At 23.3% G+C, this 19,832-nt stretch overlaps 4 protein-coding genes across 4 annotated transcripts; all 4 read right to left on the bottom strand. All coding sequences in view use genetic code 6, as the record gives it.

Annotated features, from left to right (window-relative positions):
- Positions 1-661: 661 nt before the first annotated feature.
- Positions 662-5,643, bottom strand: TTHERM_000312789 (cyclic nucleotide-binding domain protein; the record flags this gene model as incomplete). The annotated part of the gene is made up of 10 exons (XM_012799733.1): positions 4,847-5,643; positions 4,722-4,767; positions 4,317-4,363; positions 4,063-4,251; positions 3,922-3,995; positions 3,465-3,853; positions 3,325-3,396; positions 2,824-3,269; positions 2,188-2,328; positions 662-2,137 (listed from the first exon to the last, which is right to left on the bottom strand). Exons 1-10 carry the CDS (start codon positions 5,576-5,578, stop codon positions 662-664), a joined length of 3,612 nt encoding a protein of 1,203 aa, XP_012655187.1. The 5' UTR covers positions 5,579-5,643.
- Positions 5,644-6,043: 400 nt separating this feature from the next.
- Positions 6,044-12,514, bottom strand: TTHERM_00312780 (hypothetical protein; the record flags this gene model as incomplete). Its single annotated transcript, XM_001033459.2, has 9 exons — positions 6,044-6,089; positions 6,142-6,399; positions 6,572-6,695; positions 6,797-7,447; positions 7,619-8,852; positions 8,948-11,806; positions 11,906-12,108; positions 12,280-12,373; positions 12,503-12,514. 9 exons carry the CDS (start codon positions 12,512-12,514, stop codon positions 6,044-6,046), a joined length of 5,481 nt encoding a protein of 1,826 aa, XP_001033459.2.
- A 577-nt stretch (positions 12,515-13,091) lies between these two features.
- TTHERM_00312770 (WD domain, G-beta repeat protein) lies at positions 13,092-15,071 on the bottom strand (the record flags this gene model as incomplete). The annotated part of the gene is made up of 12 exons (XM_001033458.2): positions 13,092-13,124; positions 13,242-13,282; positions 13,332-13,399; positions 13,458-13,622; positions 13,683-13,748; positions 13,801-13,918; positions 13,971-14,065; positions 14,133-14,329; positions 14,423-14,560; positions 14,611-14,724; positions 14,789-14,854; positions 14,949-15,071. The coding sequence occupies 12 exons, from the start codon at positions 15,069-15,071 to the stop codon at positions 13,092-13,094; spliced, it is 1,224 nt and encodes a 407-aa protein (XP_001033458.2).
- Positions 15,072-15,884: 813 nt separating this feature from the next.
- Positions 15,885-19,703, bottom strand: TTHERM_00312760 (ion channel protein; the record flags this gene model as incomplete). Its single annotated transcript, XM_001033457.2, has 1 exon — positions 15,885-19,703. Exon 1 carries the CDS (start codon positions 19,695-19,697, stop codon positions 15,885-15,887), a length of 3,813 nt encoding a protein of 1,270 aa, XP_001033457.2. The 5' UTR covers positions 19,698-19,703.
- Between the last annotated feature and the right edge of the window lie 129 nt (positions 19,704-19,832).

Raw genomic sequence — 19,832 nt, 5'->3', positions numbered from 1 at the left:
GTAAGTCCTCATAAATTAAGGCCAAACGAAAATCACTTTTTTATTTAAAATTTCAAATTATTTTTTAAAAATATTTTTTATTTAAAAATCTAGCCTAATTAATATATATATTTTACCATACCACTAGATTTTAATTAAGCGTTTTGTAATATAAACAAGAGAGTAATAATATAATATCTAAACAGTGATTAAATTATTTAAAGTCTATTTTTTTAATTTAGGCTTTAGATATTTATTTTAAAATAGAGGAATATTTGAGGTAAGGAAAGAATAATTATCAAATATTTTTATAAATAATTTTTTAATTTCATTTAATTTTATTCAAAAAAAAAAAACATTGATAATTGAACTAAACACTTATTTAGAACAATTAATTAACTAACTAAATCTGAAATAGTAGTATTCTAAATGATGTAAATCAAATTAAATTAATAGATTTAAGTTAAAAATACAATAATTTATTATTACATTGATAAAAGCTTTTTGCAAATTTTTAGAGGTTTTAATTTAATTTACTAGTATTAATTAAAAAGGGAAATAAATATATATATATATATATATAGAAGTAATTCATTTTAAATTAAACTTAATATTAAGTAAACAAGAATAATAATTTATTATTAAAATAAAAAATTATTTTAGCTGAAATAAAATTTTTTATTCAATTCTTTTTATCAGGAATATTTGAACTTACAAATTTTGATTTTTCATTTTAATTCTTTTTTTATTTAAGCTTTCTTTACCTTTCTATTCTTTAAAGACGCTAATCTTCTATATTTCTTAGGATTAAGCTTGGATTATTATGGGGGAAATAGTAAATATAATTTTAAAATTTATCAAAATCATTCAGCAAAATAAAAGGTAATTAATATTCTTCTTCAAAAATATGCTAAATATTGGTTTGTGAGTTTGTAGGAGATATTTATAACTATTATTATTATTATTATTAATTTTGTTAGCTTTACAGACTAATTAAATGCAATTAAGTATTATTAGAAGTTGTTCTCTTAGGATGTTTTTATGACAAAGGTGTATCAAAAATATTAAAATTAGGGTTTATGATGACATTTGATAACTTTTTTCTATGAAATCTTACTAAATTATCTTGATCAAATAAAAAATTTGTGAATGTTTTACTTTTTTCTAAACATTTTGTGCTGACTAACTCCTCTGAAACTGACTTATTCTCTGAATAACATTTTTCAAATTAATTCTAATCATAAAACTGACTTCTACGTTTAATTGGTGAGTTTTACTAAATTAAGTTATTTTAAAATGATTTATTGCTGCTAGGTTCTATTTAGAATAAGTTAAATGTCTGTATTTTATCTAGGTTTTGATTTTATTCTTCATCGAAATTAATTTTATCTTATTATGCAAAACTTTAATCAAAATAAGAAAAATATTAAGATCCTTCTCCTCCTTCATTTTGGTTACTATTTTAGTGAATAATTTCTTTTATTTCTTCTAATTAATTAAAATTATTAAAATTTTTTTAATTAACAGGTTATTCGCTTGTTTTTTCTATTTATGGTAAATTATCAATTGAATTCAATTTATTTTAACTCTCTGCAATAAGGTTTTCTTCTTATTCATATTAAGTTTTAGAGTTTTCTTTTTAATAAAAAAACTATGTATTGTTAGAGAAAATATGAGAGTGTTCAATAGATTTCCTTGCTAAACTTAATTGAAAAGAAATTCTTCTTTGCCTAATCGATTGAAGTTACTCTTCAATCTTATTTTCTTTGCTTGATTCATTTTCTAATTTTTCATTATTGTACTAGTTTTGAATTAATGAGTCTATTATTTCTTATTTGCTTTATTCATATGTTTCTTATGATTTCTATAAGTTATTTACTAAGTCGTTTGCAACTTTATTAGCATTATCATTAATAGTTGTAAATATGTGCCTTGAATTCTGCTTTTGTTTATTGACTCTTTTATAACTATCTCTATCTTATTAGATTAATTCTAGCTATTTCAACTTGTATACTATCTTATTAATATTAGGTTAATAAGTAATTAATGGACATTCATCACTTGAATGAACTGATTTTTTACAGAATCTGCAAAACAATCTACATGCACTGCCTTCTCTGTAAACACTCAGTTTATCCTTAATCTTGTAATAGATCTCCTTTTATTTTATGAATTATAATGAACAAAAAATCTTAAGGTATTTATTACATAATCTTTTGGATGTTTTTTTAGTGTTTCATAAAATTCTGAATACTCTATATACCCTAAAGATGCTACTGATTCACTTTTATAAAAGTACTCAATTGGTGTTTAAGTAATAAATTCTTAAAGCCCAATCACTGCTCCTTTCTATTAAATATCATTTCAAAATTTAATTAATTAATACAATATTTTACAATTTTGATTATTATAAACAATAATAAAAAAAATATTGGGGCCTTTCTCAGCTGATTCGTCAACAAAAAACAATTTTTTGCCATATTTTAATAAGAATTTATGTGTTTTCCATAGAAAATCATAAAAAAGTTTTTAATTCATTTTTAAGTTTCTTTAAAATAAATCGGCAAATTTTAAATTACTTTAGCAATTCTTGATTAAAAATAAGTAAAATTTATTATTAATCCATTTTCATGGTTGCTTTATTATTTTTTATTTAACGTTATGGAAATTATTTAGCAGCAGTATTTATTTAGAACTCAAATTTGAATTGAAGAGACTAATAAATAAATACTATGTTTTAATAAAACTTTTAAATTAAAATCTCAAGATGAATAATAAATATAACTTTTAAATTTAATGAAAAAGTTTATTATATAGTTAAGGAAGGTAAAAAGAAATTATTACGGTTAATTGTTCAATTATATTGTTAACATTTGTTAACTTCTACAAGTAAGAGTTTACTTCTCCATTTAAGATAAAGTATAACTTATCTTATATTTGCTACTTTTTTAGGATTATCAATTCTGGACCTACTTTTAGCTCTTTCATAGTAAGAGAAAGCTCAGCAATAAATTAATCAGAAAAATTCTTTGAAAACAAGGGGTGTTACTTTAAAATTTTTGAGTAGAGGTCATTCATAACTTCATCTTTTAAATTGGGAGGTAATGTACCTATCATTTCATATCCTATTTCAGTATTCTTCATCTTTTCTTTATAAAGATACTCAAAATACCTTCTTACTTTATTTTTAAGCTCATTGCTCAATCCTCTTTCATCGATAAGATTATTCAGCATTTCTAAATCGTTTTTTATCTTATTTTTGTTTTTTTAACTTTCATTAATAATTTCACCTAATACAAAAAGAAAGAAAGAATTAAATTTGTTCATTTCTAAACTAAAATTTACTTATCAGATTAAAAGAATAGCCAAAGAGACCGCACGATACAAATGCAATAAATATTACGAATAATTTTTCATCTGATTAATTAAATAATTTAAAAATTTTGAATTTTATGAAATTTCAATCAAAAAAATTATTTTTTTACTTTGACTAATTGGTACAATATCTCCATATCCTAGAGTTACCATTGTTATTATACTCCAATACAAAGCAGAAACATAAATCTGAGATATGGTAAGATTTGTAATTTCTGTTACTTCTTATAGCTTTGTAATCCAAGTAATGCTAGGTGCAGAGGCGTTTGCAACTGTTATAAAAATGCATGCAGAAATATGAGCTAAAATAAATATTTGCAGAACTATCAAAGCAGATTATGTGTAAATAAGCCCATTTTGATTATGATCAAATAAATTGCAAAATTTTTTGAATAAGCTAAAAAACTCAAAGGATTTGAGCAAGATGGAATATTTTAATACACTGTAATCAGTAAATGAAGTACCTATATAGTATAAAGTTATGACAATTAACTCAAATCTATATTTGTTTATTTATTTTTAAATAAATTCTTAAATATATGATAAATTAGTTGTTATTTATTTTACATAAAATGTTTTTATAATGCTGTCTTAAAGATAAACTTTCTATCCTTAATAATTTAACCATTTTTAAAAATAGCCTTGTTTGTTTATTTAAAAATAAAAAAAATTTTAAAAATTAAATTTCTTTTTTTCAAATATATTTACTGTATTAAATAAAAAAAAAGTATCAGTTGCAAAGATACATATAGGTAAGATCTATTAGTGGAAAAATAGCATATCATTGTTGGTATAATCTAGATAAGTTGGGAAGGAGTCTCTCAGAGGCTGAATAATTATTTGAGATAACAAGTAGATTGATAGCAATACTTCCCAAATGAATATCAGTATATTTTCCTATTTATTTATAAAATTTAAAAAAATAAGCTTGCAAATACAAATTTATTTATTGACATCTTTACTGGAAGAAAAATGTAATTCTAATTCAAAAATGCCTTATAGATGTAATCTAATTATTAATTTTTAATAAACATTAAGAGTTAGTTATTTTAAGAAAAAAATATAATTTATTTTCAAAAAAACTAATAAAATAAAAAATTAAAAATAATTATTTTATTATTTTCAGAAATGAATTTTTAAATTTTGTTGAAAATAATAAAACAAATCCAATTAAAATTAAAATTTTTAATTGAACTTCCTTCATAGTTTTTATTTATTTTTTAAATGCTTTTTATTTATACGCTAAATAATAAAATAAGGAATTTATTTAGGCTTCAGTAAAAAGCAAAATTTATGATGTAATTTTAAATTAATTAAACAGTAAATAGATTTATAATAAATTATTTAATTTAATTATTAATACTTACCAATAGTACGAATGATAAGCTTGTGTATTAAGGTTTTTTCTTTATCCTAATTAGTTTTAACAAATTAGTATAAATATCATATTTTTAACATATTGTTTATTTATATAATATGATAACTAACATACCTTTTGCTTTAACTTTCTCTAATTAGTAAACTAGTTGTAGTCTGAGGATTTATCATAGATTAGTTCAAAAATGTTTTATGTTATCAGATTAAGAATATAATTAGTTGATTTAGCCTTTAACTTATTAATGAATTTTTTAACCAGAAGAGCATTTCCAAAACTATGACTTTTTTAATTAGATTGTGCTACTTTTGATTCTCCTTTTGCTTGAATTATAGAGCCACTATTAAATCGCGATAAATATTCTGATTATTGGAAAACACTGTTTTCTTTTTCTTTTAAATTACTTGCGACTAATTCTTTTTGTGTGGTATTTAATGTGTTTTACTTTTGTAATTTGTTACTTTATATTTTAATATTTTATTAAGTAGAGGTTTTATCATCCATTATTATTTAATTGTTTTTTTAGTGAGAATTTGTAATATTTTGTTCAATTGCATCGCTAGTAGGATAAAATGTTTTAAATATAGTATCATCATATTATGTGTCTAGTTTTTTCTAATTAGATTATTATTGGTTTGTAAGCTACAAGTTGCTTTCTTATAAAAATTGAATTCCATTTTTTTCTTCTACTTAATTGAAACTATTATTATATGAACCCATTTTAAAACTAACTGCTTAGATATCACAATCGGCATATTACTAATTAAACGGTACTACTTTCCTATTATTAGAATTTTTTTCATCACAGCTGTTAAAAGGAGAGCTACTAGATTTTTACAAATCCAACATCTTGCAATAAATTTAGTTTCCTTTACAATTCTACTTTGATAATTAAATTTATTATTATATTTCTTTAAATAAATAATTTGAGAAGACTTTCTTTATTGTTATTATTATTATTTACACATTGAATCTACTAATATTAATAATAAAGTGCTATTCAATCAATCATTTAAAGTTTGTGTCTAAATATTAAAAGCTTATCGATGTACACTAAATTTATTTAGTTAATATTATGATATAAAAAATACTTTATTTAATTTTTTTTTTCTAACTATTATAAAAACTTTTTGATATTGAATACCATGAAAACACATGTAATAAAACTTATAGACATTATAAAGTGAAGAATAATAAATAATATATAAAATTAGTTATATAATTGAGTGATTTAATATGCAACTACCTACCTTTTCAATACTTTCTTTTATTTTAAGTGTAACTTTCTTAAATTGTGGATAAAAAATAATAGAATCATTTATTCAAATTAATAGAAATGTCTCTGATTTATTCATTTTTTCTTTGATTAATAGATTAAAATTAATTATTAATTTATTTAATTAATTGTTTACTTCAATCTTTTAAGGTAAAGGTATTAATTTTTAAAAGCATGCTTTAACTAATTCAAGAAGTTAACCACAAAATGATTTTTAGCCTCATAAACTAGTGTTTCATCAAGCAAGAGTTTAGGATCAAAATCAGTCTTCTTTTGTAAAATAAAGAAAGCCTTTCTTATATTTACTAAGCAGCTAGCTGATGTCTTAGGGTTATTAATCAAACCAGGTATTCTTGTTTAATCTAGTTTTTCTATGATTTTACATATTACCAACCTTACATTTTTAATAAAATAGTAATGGATAAAATTTTAATCCATTAAGTAGTATTTTTAAAAAAGCTTTTTATCAAATATCACCTTACAAATATATTGACACAGTTAAATATTTGATTAATTTTTAGTTATTTATTAATATTAATTAATTAATTAATAAATGTAATATTTACCCATCTTTAAAGGATTGTACTACTGGCGAATTTAAATCTAATGACTTTGAAATATCTTATAAACCAATCTCGTTTAGCCAATTCAAAATATTTAAAGAAGAAGGAGACTGATTTTCTGACTCTTCTATTTTTTAGTTAGAATTAAAATAATTAATTTTTTCATAAAATATTTTAACAAATAAAATTCAAATTTATTATTTGAATGAATTAAGATAAATTAATTACATTATAAATTTTATTATTTTTAGAATGTAATGTTCGAGTGAGTAATACTTTGGTTTTATTATTAATATGGATATTGTATATTGTTTATAGAGGGGTTATTGTGCTCTTCAAGGATTTGCTTTTGCTTTTATTAAAAATTATCGAGAAGACCCTTTGGTTTTTGCTGAGGTTAGTTAAGTTCTTTTTAAACAATTTAGTTTATTTATTAGTTTATGTTGGAATTTTATATATTTTATGCATTTTCTTATATGAGTTAATAAGCTCTATTTATAAATTAATTTTATGGGAATTTTTAATTAAAGCTATCGCTAGAAAAGTTGCTTTCTTCAAAGCTTTCTTTAAACAAGCTGTAAGGCTTTTAGTTATTCAACTTACTAAGTAAATTTTATTGAAATTTATTTTCGTTATTTAGTTAAACCCTTTCTCCTCCAATATTAAAAGCATCTTCACAAAATGTAACAGAATCTCCTACTGTTCTTTAATTCCTAAAGCTGCTATTATTGCTGCACATATTTCTATCCGTTTGACTAGGAGCAGCAGCAGCAGGAGGGTATTGATTTTCTTTATTAAAAGAAAATCCAAAGTAAGGTCCCTCTTCAAAATATTTATCACCTTTTCTTGCTGGAAGTCCATCACTGTATCTTCTCAAATCTAATTATTTTAGTAAATTATTAATGTGTTTATAAATATTGATTTTTAATTTTTTTTGTTAAAAAGTTTAATTTTATAAAATATATTTTATTTTCTAATGCAGTAATTGTTTTGAAAATAGAAAATTCATGCAAAAAATATTTAGTTTCATTAAATAAAATAAAAATTAACCTTCTAATAATCCAAGAATAACTGATTAATTTTGTTGTAAAATTAAATTCTCCTTCCATAAAAATTTCTAACCCATATTTTTCATATTTCTCAAAGGTACAAGAGCTTTTTGTATATTTGCTAAACAATTATGGTCAGAAGTTGGCTATTAATGACTTGGAGATATTAATCTATTTAATATGGATGAAATTAGAGAGCAAAGCAGTACTCCATTTCTGATTGAATTATAAATTGGCTAGAAGCTAGTAAACAATTTACCACATTTTTAATTAATCCACTTAATCAAACTAGCTTCTAATTTATATATTTAATCTGCTGAGTAAGGAAGATGAATATCTTAAGTTATGTCGATTTGTCCACCTTTATATTAATTAAGTTCTTCTTCATTTTTTTATCTATTAACTGAAACAGGACTATATTAATCAGCTCCGCCAAATAGGGATTTATTATATTCATCATTAACTTCGTTGTTCTTATTTTTATTTGCTTCATTTATGTATCCATTGTTAGCTGGATAAATTTCATTCTTAGCACCTGCAATAACTTATGTTAAAGGATCAGCTTACCTTATATTTTCTTGGTTTTTCATTAGATTATAAAGCAAGCCCCATATTGCATCGTGCTCGCCTTTCAAAATTTCTTCAGTCTTAAATAATAAATAGAAAGGAATATTTATACTCTCTTACACAGATCTTAAAGGCTGCAAAGCAGACTCTATGTTAAAACGACACTCCTCAATATTTTTAGGTTTAGCAAAGTACCTATCAACTCTTTGATTCAGTTTTTCTACTAATTTGCATAGCAAAGTACCGTTTCTTAAAGGATCTTCAAAGAGATGTTTATCTTTCTTGACAATATATTAATTAAAACCGAGCTTATTTAAGAATTAATTAGTTTGAATTTCCATTTCAAGAGTAATAGCAATTACTTTTGGAGTATTTTAATTAAACCCGAATCCATTTATTCCTTTAGATGGAGTCCTATTTGTGCATGGACTAAATGCAGTATGAAAAGAATTATTATTTTAATTTAGTTTGCTTTAGCTATTAAATTTCAAGAAAGAATTGTTATTATTATTTTAATGGGAGTAATTCACACTATTATGATTAAATGTGTGAACTGTATTGATTCTTTATCTTGAAACTGAAGGACTTTATGATTGATTTATTATAAAATCTCTAGAAGTTCTTCTACTCAAGCATCTTCTTGTCGGAGTATTAAATTAAATGACTGCCTAAATAAATATTTTATATAAATTAACATTTAAACTTAAAATAAATTAAACTGATCTGTCAAAAAAAAGAGAATAAAATAATATATTATAATTACATTTGTTTATCTTTGTGTGTGAATGTCTTTGTAGTTACTTAATTTTTTATAAGAGGAATTGTTCGCATTCAGATTTGTCAAAGATTTCCTTTGGCTTGTGTAAGATTAATTAAGATTGCTACTTGTATTTTATCTTGTTAGAACAACTTTTTAGCTTAAATTATCATAGTTCATATTCTAAATACTCTTTGGAGAAGGTATAGGACTTTGTTAGCTGTTTCCATTTCTTTACTATTTATATTTAGGTGTAAATACATTTTATTAATTTTAACTAAAGCCTCCTCCATTAATACTCATATTTTTCGAGCTTCCTTATGTCTTCAGAACAGGGTTTTGGCCTTCATTCTATCTTAGATCATTCATTCCATTTACTTTCTTGTTAAATAGAGAGCCTGTTTCAGAATCATTAGGAAGAGTTTTAACAATCCTAGCGCTACAGCTGCTAGGGTTATTATTTACGTTAAATACACTGCTTTAATCCTCATTAAAATTCTAGCTTAATTTATTTCCTGACTTAGTATTACTATTATTAAATAGTATTTAATTATAGTTGTCTTACTAATTTTTTATTTTGTCTGGTTAGCTTATTTATGAAATTCCTTCTTTTTACTAATTCTTCTAATTTTTAAGAGCATAGGATTCAGATCTTTTATCAAAAGGTGATTGCTTACTGTGGAAAAGATGCCATATATCATCAAGAAGTCCCCAAAATATGTCACTATTGCCTTCCATTAGATATTCTTCAGAATTAAATAAGTACCTAGGATTCATTTTCTCAAATTTTCTCAAATAATAGAATAATTTGGTATAATTAGCTCTGATTTGCGACATGTTCTTTGTATTTCTATTTATTCCTGTTATAGTATCTCCTTTTCCTTAAATACGATTGATTATGTCTAAAAAGATTACGCCGTTCTTACATACTTTAGGTAGTTTTTCTTTGATATCCTTGATATCTTTTTTGATTAAACATATATCATAAAGCCACTTGAGGCATCTTTCTTTTTGTTGATCATTACATTCAAATATTTGTAATGGTTTTACCTTGTCTTTATTCTATTAATTTAAGCTAGTTTAATGTTCATTTTAATTATTATTATTATTATTGCTACATGAAAATATTTCAGAATTAGCTGCTGATTCGCTGTTATTAGAAGTAGATTATTAGTGTGAATAAGAACGCATTCTGCTATTAGTATTGCTATTATTGCTACCAGAAGAGACGTATTAATTACCTCCTAAACTCCCTTATTATTTTTTGAGATTTTATGGTTTTTGCACAGGTAAATTAGGATATTAAGTAGGCTCTACTAGACTTTAATTTGATCTATTTTTAGACAATTACTAGCTGCTATTTTCGTTTCTATTTGATGTTTATTCCTGAGTAATTTTATTACTCTAATAAGAAAGTCTGGAGCTTGCAGAATTAGGTATGTTTTTGTTAAAATTTTATTAATTTTAAGATTATGAATTAATAATTGTATTTTAATTAGGTTATTATTATAAAACTTATTATTTAGCTTTATTGCTTATTCTGTTAGTTCCCTATGTATTGATTTATTCTTCCTTTATACTTAAATCTAATTACTCAATTTCTCTTTTTAATTTCTCTTTAGATTGAGAATTCATTATTCCACCCTGAGCAGCTCCAAAAGAACCATTTAGATACCCAGAAGATTAATTTACAGAAAAATTTGCACTAATTTTTTAAACTTCTTTTTTTTAGCTTTATATCTTACTTTTGTCAGATGTTTCTATATTAGAGCACTTTTAAGCAGAGCTGCTTTAAACGCTATAAATACTTGTGTTGGCTGTTTAGTTTGATTGGAGATTGAAAGAGTTTGAGTGCTAATGATGATTTTAGTTAGGTTTTACAGATTTTACAGGCTTTGAAGAGTTAGGCTAAGGAGGTAACTATAGGTTTGATTACCTTTGATTATTTTCTTACTGTTCATAGCCTTTTTTGCTTTGTATAGATTGATTGTTTTTACTTTGTATAGATTAATTGTTTTTGCTTAATGATTCTTCATTAAGCTAATTTGCTTATAAGTTACTATTATTTACTTTATTGTTCTTTGTGTCATTCAAGTAATGAGAAACTTTCATCACATTTTTTGAAGAATCAAAAGAGTTTGCTAAGTCTTATTACTAAAGAGGCTAAGATGATTTTTCTGCCTTGCCTTTAATGGCTGACGATTAAGCAGATGAACTCTAAGAAAAAGGAAAATAATTATTAGCCATTTTTTTACTATCTGCAAATTAATCAGATTCATTTTATTTTTAAAAAGAAGCATCTTAATCAAATTAAACTACTTTTTAAGCACCAAATGCATTTTATTATTTTTATTTAAAAGAGCCTGTTTAATATGGTGACGAAGGGCGTAGGACTTGGTAACTATTTTCTAAAGATTGCTTAAGGGTACTCTATTTATTAAACTATTCATCATTAAAGCTTTCAAAATGATTATTTTCATGAACAAAGTTTAAGTCTGATGCATAAAATAGCTCGGGTTCGCTGCTTCTAGAAGAAAAATGTCTATTATTAAGTTCATCTTGATCAGTTTATTAAACTTTTTAATTGGATTGCTAGATAGAGTTATGAGACTATTCAACTAAACTCTTGCCAAATCCAATTTATTAATGTGGTTGAAATGTCATCAAAATAGGATTTTGATCCAAAACTTAATCATCATCTTCGCAGTTAAATTTCTTATTTTATTAAATCTAATTCTGTTTGGACATTGGAGGTCTTTTGATACTGTTTTTTTACTAATTCTAAAAAGTTCCATTAATCCTCATCTACATTAGCTTTTTCTATAAAAACAACCATTCACAAAAAGTTTGAATAGACTCTTATTCCTGTTAATTTATTAAAAATTAAGATATTTAGTATTTTATTTTAAATATTTGAAGTTTAGAATTATAAATTTTGTCAATTAAAATAATCTTGTAAATGACCTCGTATAAATGAGCAGGTGTAATCCCTTGTAAATGAGTTGGAAATTGCACGCCATTTTTATTACACTAACATTTGATTTCGCAAATAATGTTATTCAAATTAGCAATACAGTTATTGGGATTTACTAAATTATGATAATTTAATTCCTAAAGTATTTGACTCTACTAATATATTTCTGAGACAATCTCACCTAATACAATACCTAAACATTTTAAATACAATTAATCAAATTTAAACAAGTACAATTGCATCTAAATAATGATCAAATATACTTCTTTATAGAAATTGAGTATAATTTAATATTTTGCTTTAAATAATTTGTTTTTTATTTTCAAATATTTTATGAATTTATTAAGATTATTAAAAAAATTACCACTTCTCAAATCCAAAAAGGATTATACCTATTTGCAATTTTATCCATTTAAGCTTTTTATCCAATTTAAAAGCTACTAAGAGGACGTTGTAACCTATTTATTTTTGAAGAACGCATTAAAACTTAAATAATTACTTGCCATATGAAAACTGTAATTGTTAAATAATCAAATCAAACACAACAGTCCTCAAAAAAAAAAAATGGAAACGCAATTCAAATTTACATTATTTTTCATAGCTATCTATCTATTTTAATGAATAATTATTTATCAAACCTCAATTATTTTACTTCCTAGAAAACTTGCTAAAATGTTTTGTTTACTGCTAAAGATATAATAAGTAAGTAGCTAATAGTATTTGTTTGTTTATTTGTTATAGTTTATATTTGAAATCAATTTATTAAATATTAATTACTTTATAATTATCTTTTGATTTCAGATATTTTTTGATTGGCTGTTTATTTAATTACTTCTTGTTTGCAATATATATTTGATTTAGATCCTAATTGAATGAATAATTTTTTGTTTGTTTTCCTTTTTGTTTGTTAAAATTCTTTTTAAATTCAAAAATATTAACAAATCAAACAGTATTCTACAATTTAATTAATTAGACTAACTTTTTTAGTAAATAATGCAAGCAAAGTATTAAATGAATATAACAAATTTATATTGATTATTTTTTTGAAATCAATCAATACATTTTTATAACAAAGAATTATCAGACACTCATACAAACAAATACATTTATATTAATTAATTTATAAATATTTATTATTTATTTTATTTAAATTTAAAATATTTTTTAGAATTCAATTCAAAACTCTTTTGGTGGATCTCTAGAATAAAACTATTTAATTCAAAAAAAATTAAATTAATAAATGAATTTAATCAAATAAATACAAAATGAATCAACAAAATTACTCATTTTAATAATAAAAAAGTTAAATAATAAAATATTTTTTACCTTTAATTGTTTCTTTTAATCAATAAAGCACATGACATTACCTTTTTTTAAAAGTGAAGCTTAAAATTAAATTAGAGTTTTTTTAAATACCTAAAGGATGATAATCTATGTCGATAATTTTATCATCTGAATATTGTTAATCTATAGGACTTTATTCTCTATGTTAAAAAATTTAAATAGCTTATTTAAGTATTTAGGATTTATCAAATAATTTACCCTGTTTAAAAGTGCAAAACATTTCCATTACTATCACCACTTACAAAAATATGTGATTAAATTGGATGCCACTTCAAGCAAGTAATTTCTCCATCACTACAAAAAGTATTCACAGGTTAAGATAAGTTTCTAATGTCAAATAACTTTATAGCTCTGTCTTTACCACTTTTAATTTTTTAATAATGAAGATATTTATTTAATTTTGAATGATAAATATATATTTACCCTGTCAAAAAATTATATCCGTTGGGGTGCCATTTACCCACTGTTACTGGCTGGTTATGGGCGCTCCTATTTTTATTTATTTATTTCTTTATAAATATAAAACAATTTAAAAAAATACAATTCGGCTATATTTTATGCATCTCTAGGATCCCATAACCTAACTTTAGAGTCATCAGTACTAATAATCAGTGCCTTTTATGGATTCCATTCACAGGAGGTAATTTCCTTGGTTTTATCTTGAAAAAATTGTAAAGGAAATTAATACTTAATATTAATTTAAAAACATACTTTCTAACTGTATTTCTTCTATTTCTTTTTGAATATCCAAAATGCTAATCTGTTTTCCTCCAGCAATAGCTAGTTTTACATCTGTTGGGGATGGTCTATATATAGAAATATATTATTTAAATTATTAATCTATTAGGCAAAAAAAATTAAAATTATAATTACGATATGTCTACTAAATCTTGAACTTTAGTAGAAATACGCTTCTACTCATCAGATTTATCCTCCATACTTTTTTTATCTTCCATTTAATTTTTTAGGTTGTTCAAAATATAATCTAGAAAGTAAATATCTCCAACTTTATCACCTACAACTATATGCTTTCCATTATTTAATAGCTTCATACTACCTAGACCTTATATCTAAATTAAAATAAACATAAATATTTATTTTTGCTTAAATTATTAAGTGTTTTTTGTAATAATATTTATATTCTAACATGTTTAAATTTTTACATCTTTAAAGAACCTTTGACGCTGCTAAGGCTTATAAAAATTAATGATGTTAATATCTCCCTTTAGTTAATGATTGCTTGTGTTTGTAGTCTTTGCCTTAGTATATCCCACTGCAATACTTTTTCCATTATTCAACCACTTTTTTTAGTAATAATTTGTTTAAATATATGCGATATTTTTCAGTATACCATTAGACAAAGAGGCTAAAGAGCATTACTTTTCTTTTCCAGCTTAACTTTAAGGCTTTAATTACATATTAAACTTTACTCCTTATCAAAATTTAATTTAAATCCATTTTCTTTCTAAATATTATAAATTTAATTATTTTTAGTAATTAGAATTAAATGAAAAATAAAATAGATTTACATCTTAAATCATGTTTTAGTGATACTGCTAAATGGTACAATATTCATCAATTGAATTATTTTTTTGCTTTTAGTTTTTATTATTTTTAAAGTGATATTTTTTACTGAAAAATGAAATGATAATATAACAAATGAGATAATTAATGAAATAATATTTGTACCATTAAATATGAAATTATATTTCTATTCACAGAATTTTAAAAAGTTCTAACCAAAGACTCCCAACCTTTATTTTCTTTATGAAAATAATCATTTTCTGCGTTAGTTACTTTTTTAATTGCCATTTTAATTATATGACGGGTCTTTAAAAAATAAAAATTGCTGATTTGATTGACTTATTTATAAACTTGACAAATAAAAATACTATTGATAAACTCTTGTTTAAATATTAATAATTGATATTATTATTTATCAATGAAATATAATAAATTCACAAGAAAAGCTTTAATTAACTTATAAAAAATTATTTTAATAACAGAAATCAAAATTCGATGGATAATTACTATTTGCTATTCTTTATAATTTGTAATTTTCTATCTCTAATCATAAATATTTACTTTATCTTAATCAAACTTTTAAATTAATTTTTTTAATTTTAATTATATCTAAAAGCAAGCAGATTTAAATTCTAATAGTAAAATCTATTATTAATATACCATAGTTTATAGATTGAAAGATATTCAAAATACTCACAAAATTTTCATCATATAAGAAAAGGTTATTCATTGTTTATAAAATATTAAAAAAGTATTCAAATTAGATAGTATATTTAAATTTTGGAGTAAATATTTGTTACAACAAAGATACTAATTTGATATAATAGATTGATCAATCAGTTTAGTCTATTATTTTGCAACTCAATAGACTATTCAAGGTAATTCTTAATTTTTTAAGAATGTTACAAAATCAAAATAGAAACAAATGTAAGAATAAAATAAAACAATTTTTATGATTGAATTAAAATTAAAATTTGAATAGAAGCAGAAAATAAAATGTTTTGACAAAAAAGCATTAAAGTTTAAACGACTATGTTATATATAAATATTTATTTAGCAAAATAAAATAAAATTTCTTATTTATTTATTATTATGGTTACATCAAATTTCCTCTTCTTATTTTAGATTTGATTCTTCTGCTAAACTTTACTAGTTATTATTAAATAGGATAAATTTTTCACCTTATTAAAAGACTGGTAAATCCAAACTGAATTACCTTATCTTGGTAATCTTAGGGACTTTGCAGTCGTTTGAGTAGTTAACATCTTATAAAAATTTAGGATTACTTTTTAGATACTTATCTGTAAAGCCTGGTATAATACTGTTTTAATGCATTTTTCCTTTGCTACTATCTACCTTTTGGTTTTAACTGTGAGCTTCTGTCTTGTTAGATTATTATTCTTCATCTTCTTATTCAAACTGATTATCAAATTCTTCACAACTTAATTTGTTTTACTGTAAATTTTTCTTCAAAAACTTAGCTAAAGGTAAAGATGATGGAGGTGCGCTTATTTAATTTTAAGTTATCTGGCTATTACTACAAATGTCACTATTATCAAGATTCTATACATGAAAAATATCTGGCTCTTATTTGCAATTATCTTTTAACGACTGTTCCTAATAAATAGAATTTTTTTTATTTTATCCATTTTTATTAACTTTAACCAATTAATTAACCATTTGTTTATTAGCTTATGAGAATTCAGATTGATTTTCAGAAAAATCATCCTCATCTTCATCTTCTTTTTCATTTTCTTGTTTTTTATTTTTGTTTTTTTTAAATGTGTTCTTTTAATCATTTACTGTGTTGTTTGTAACTTATTATTAATCGAGATCTTTGATACAATTTTTATTATATTTGATTTTAGTTGTAACTATAGAAGTACCATCTAAGTCTGAGCAGCTACTGAACTTACATACTTAGTTTTGTGATTTAAAATTTTTGCTACTTTATATATTTTCGGAGCTTTAATTAAATATAATCAAGGTGTTTATCTATTAACTACTTTCAATTGTGTTAGGGTCAGCATCACCTTTACAGGTTTATAGCCTTGATAAATTATTAGAAGAGTCATCTTCAATACATAATTTTGAGTTGAATGGCTAAGGGATTCTTCTGGTGTTATTCACAGGAGTTTCGCAAGTATTTATGCTGCGATACGTCCCAGCTTGAAAAGTCATAGTTTTATAATTAGAGGGAATGTTTATTTGCATTTACTTTGGTGTTTCTGGAATAACAGAATTACTTTGACTGATAATTTTATTGGCATGCTTGCAGTTAGTATTATTAGATGATAACTCATAACTATCACTGCTGTCTTCATTTTATTTTACTTCTTATTAATACTACTGATTTTTAATTTCTTCTATTGTTTTTAAAATCAATTTATTTTAATCTTAAAAGGTTTTTATCTAGCTAACCAATTTATTTTAGTCTTCAAATGTTGAAAAGTGATAGTTTTAATTACCTAAAATATTCTATACTCTTATTATTTTTTAAATATTCATTGGTGAATTTTCACCAAGAATCGATCCTCTTTAAGTGAACTAATTTGTGTTCGTTTTTGTTTGTGGTAGTATTTTATTTTCCATTAAATAAAAATTATTATCCTTTGCTCTAATTAATCTGTCAATTTCCATATATTTTTGTTTTACTTTATTCAAAAACGAGTGATCTTATTTCTTTTTTTCTTCCAAATATTTTCTTATTTTACTCATATAATATTTTTTTTTTTCTTTTTATTGTTATTGTAATATTTGTATTTCTATCAATTATTTATTATTGGTTTGATTAGCTCCGCTGTTTACATTTCCCTCAATTTAAACTACGCAAGAATAAACATCCTTTTTTTATTCATTGCTTTTCTCAATATTTTTAAATTCTTACAATTAATTAATTGCATTTTCAGCTTTTTACCCAGAATTGATCATATTTTATTATTCTTTACTCTCTTCAATATTTATATTTGGAATTGGCAAAGAAGGAATGTATGCGTATTGGTATTCTAATTAATAATTTTATTTGAGATCTAATTTTACAAAAGATTTATTGCTCTTTATTTTATGTATGATTTCTTAACAAGGAGGAAGATGATAATGAAAAAAGTATTTGATGACAAAAATACTTTACATCTTTATCTTTTTTTCTTTTAGATCTCTGATAATTTTATCAAATGATTATTGCTACTCTTTTGTGAATTCTTGCGTGTTCTAAATGAAAGAAGTTATGAAAGATAGGAAAACGACTGAAATATTTGTAACAATAATGATCAAGGCTCTTCCAGCATTAGTTTAAGGAACAATATCGCCATAGCCAATTGTTGTTATACTGACAATAATGTTCCAAATGCTATCCCAAAGCGTGGTAAAGTCCTCTATGACATAATATATATATGAAGATAATATAATTAACAATATTAAATATACAGTGACAAATTTAAATGGATTTAGATTTAGGTATCTTCTTACATACTCAGTATATTAGTGAGTGAGTTCTACTTGTTAGTATGAAATAAAAGCATCTATGATAAATATTCCTCTTAAAAATTATAAAAGAAGTAAATTTCTTAGAGTGTCTTAATCCCTAACAGCCATAGTAATTAAAGGTAGTAAATTGATTAAATATTAAATCCATTAATAATTCAATTGATGAAACATTTAACACCAGTTAGCTTTTTTTAGCACTGCCATCTCATCATTTTAATAATTTTTTTTTTATGATTTGCCTTATTTTTTACTTTTTATAGAAGTTTTTGTTTAAATTTTTATAGATTATCTTCTTGACTTCATTTATTTTTAAGTTTTAATTGATCTGTTATTATTTTCTTAGTCCTTTTCGATTGCATTAAAAGTAATATCTTAATTGCTTTAAGAGTTTATTTATATAGGCTTTTGTTATTTTTAGTTAATGAAGTCATTGTTTGTAAGAGCTGTTGATTTTCTTTAAAGTATTTTAGATCTTCTCTTCTCATACAAGATTGTTTACTCTTTTTGCTTGGCGTTTAGCTACATTAAATTTGAGATGATATTAGAGTTATCATGCATATTTTTTGGACTTTATTGCTAAGAACTTCCTCTACTTTATTTTAGCTTTTAATTATCTGAAATTCCCATAATAGAAGTAGCTCTTCTGTTGTGTTAAAAAGAAGTGTTCTATTAAATTATTGAATTACATTGTTTGTTAAGAGAATGACTTTGATTTTTATTTAAAGAGTTATCTTTATTATTTTAGATATCTTCTACTTGCTTAATATTTAAATAAGAATCTCTCTTCATTTGTTAAATTTGGCAAATTTCAATTAAGTCAGTCTTTTTTTGATTGTCAGTAAGTGCTTTTATATTATTGGATAATTTACTTTAATTCAAAGATGAGTTCTTTGAAGCTTTTCGATTTATTACTTTTATTGAATTTATTTTTTTATTTTCTTTCTTCCTAGGAGAATTAGATTGAGTGACCCTTTATTTTTAGAGCTTCTTAATTTGCTGGATTGTGAATTTATCCAAATGAATGTCCATCAACAGCCACTAAGATAAGCATCCTAAAACGAAGCCAAAGGTGGCATAGATATATTCGCCATTTTTGGTATAAAAACAGTTAAAGATTATAATTGATGTTTAAAACAAACCATTTATTATCTGTCTCAAGCGCAAACCTTTATTTGAGCTCTTTACAATTTTTTTAGGATCAACCACATCTTCATCAAAATTTTCGCATTTTTAAAAGCTGATTCGATTGAATTTAGGTCTAGACTTGCCTTCTGAGAGTTGAGAAATCTTCTATCTCAGAACCTTATCAGGGCTACTAGAGTTTCCAGCAATTATTGTCTGCAAAGTAGATGCATCATTTTCCGTTTACTCCTGCTTTTGTTTCAATTGAGGAGAGTCCTCTTAAAATTCTAAATCGCTTTATTTCATTATTTTTTGTATATTTGTAGAATTAATTTTTGGATTTAATAAATTAATTTATGTGGATAGAAAAAATTTGATTATTTATAACGAATACCCTTATTAATCAATTTCAGTGTATCTTTAAAGTATCTTAAACATTAT

This window comes from Tetrahymena thermophila, assembly GCF_000189635.1.
Source record: "Tetrahymena thermophila SB210 genomic scaffold scf_8254431, whole genome shotgun sequence".
Taxonomy (NCBI): domain Eukaryota; phylum Ciliophora; class Oligohymenophorea; order Hymenostomatida; family Tetrahymenidae; genus Tetrahymena; species Tetrahymena thermophila.
Note: the sequence above shows the minus strand (reverse complement) of the source record. Positions and strands in the feature narration are given on the sequence as shown.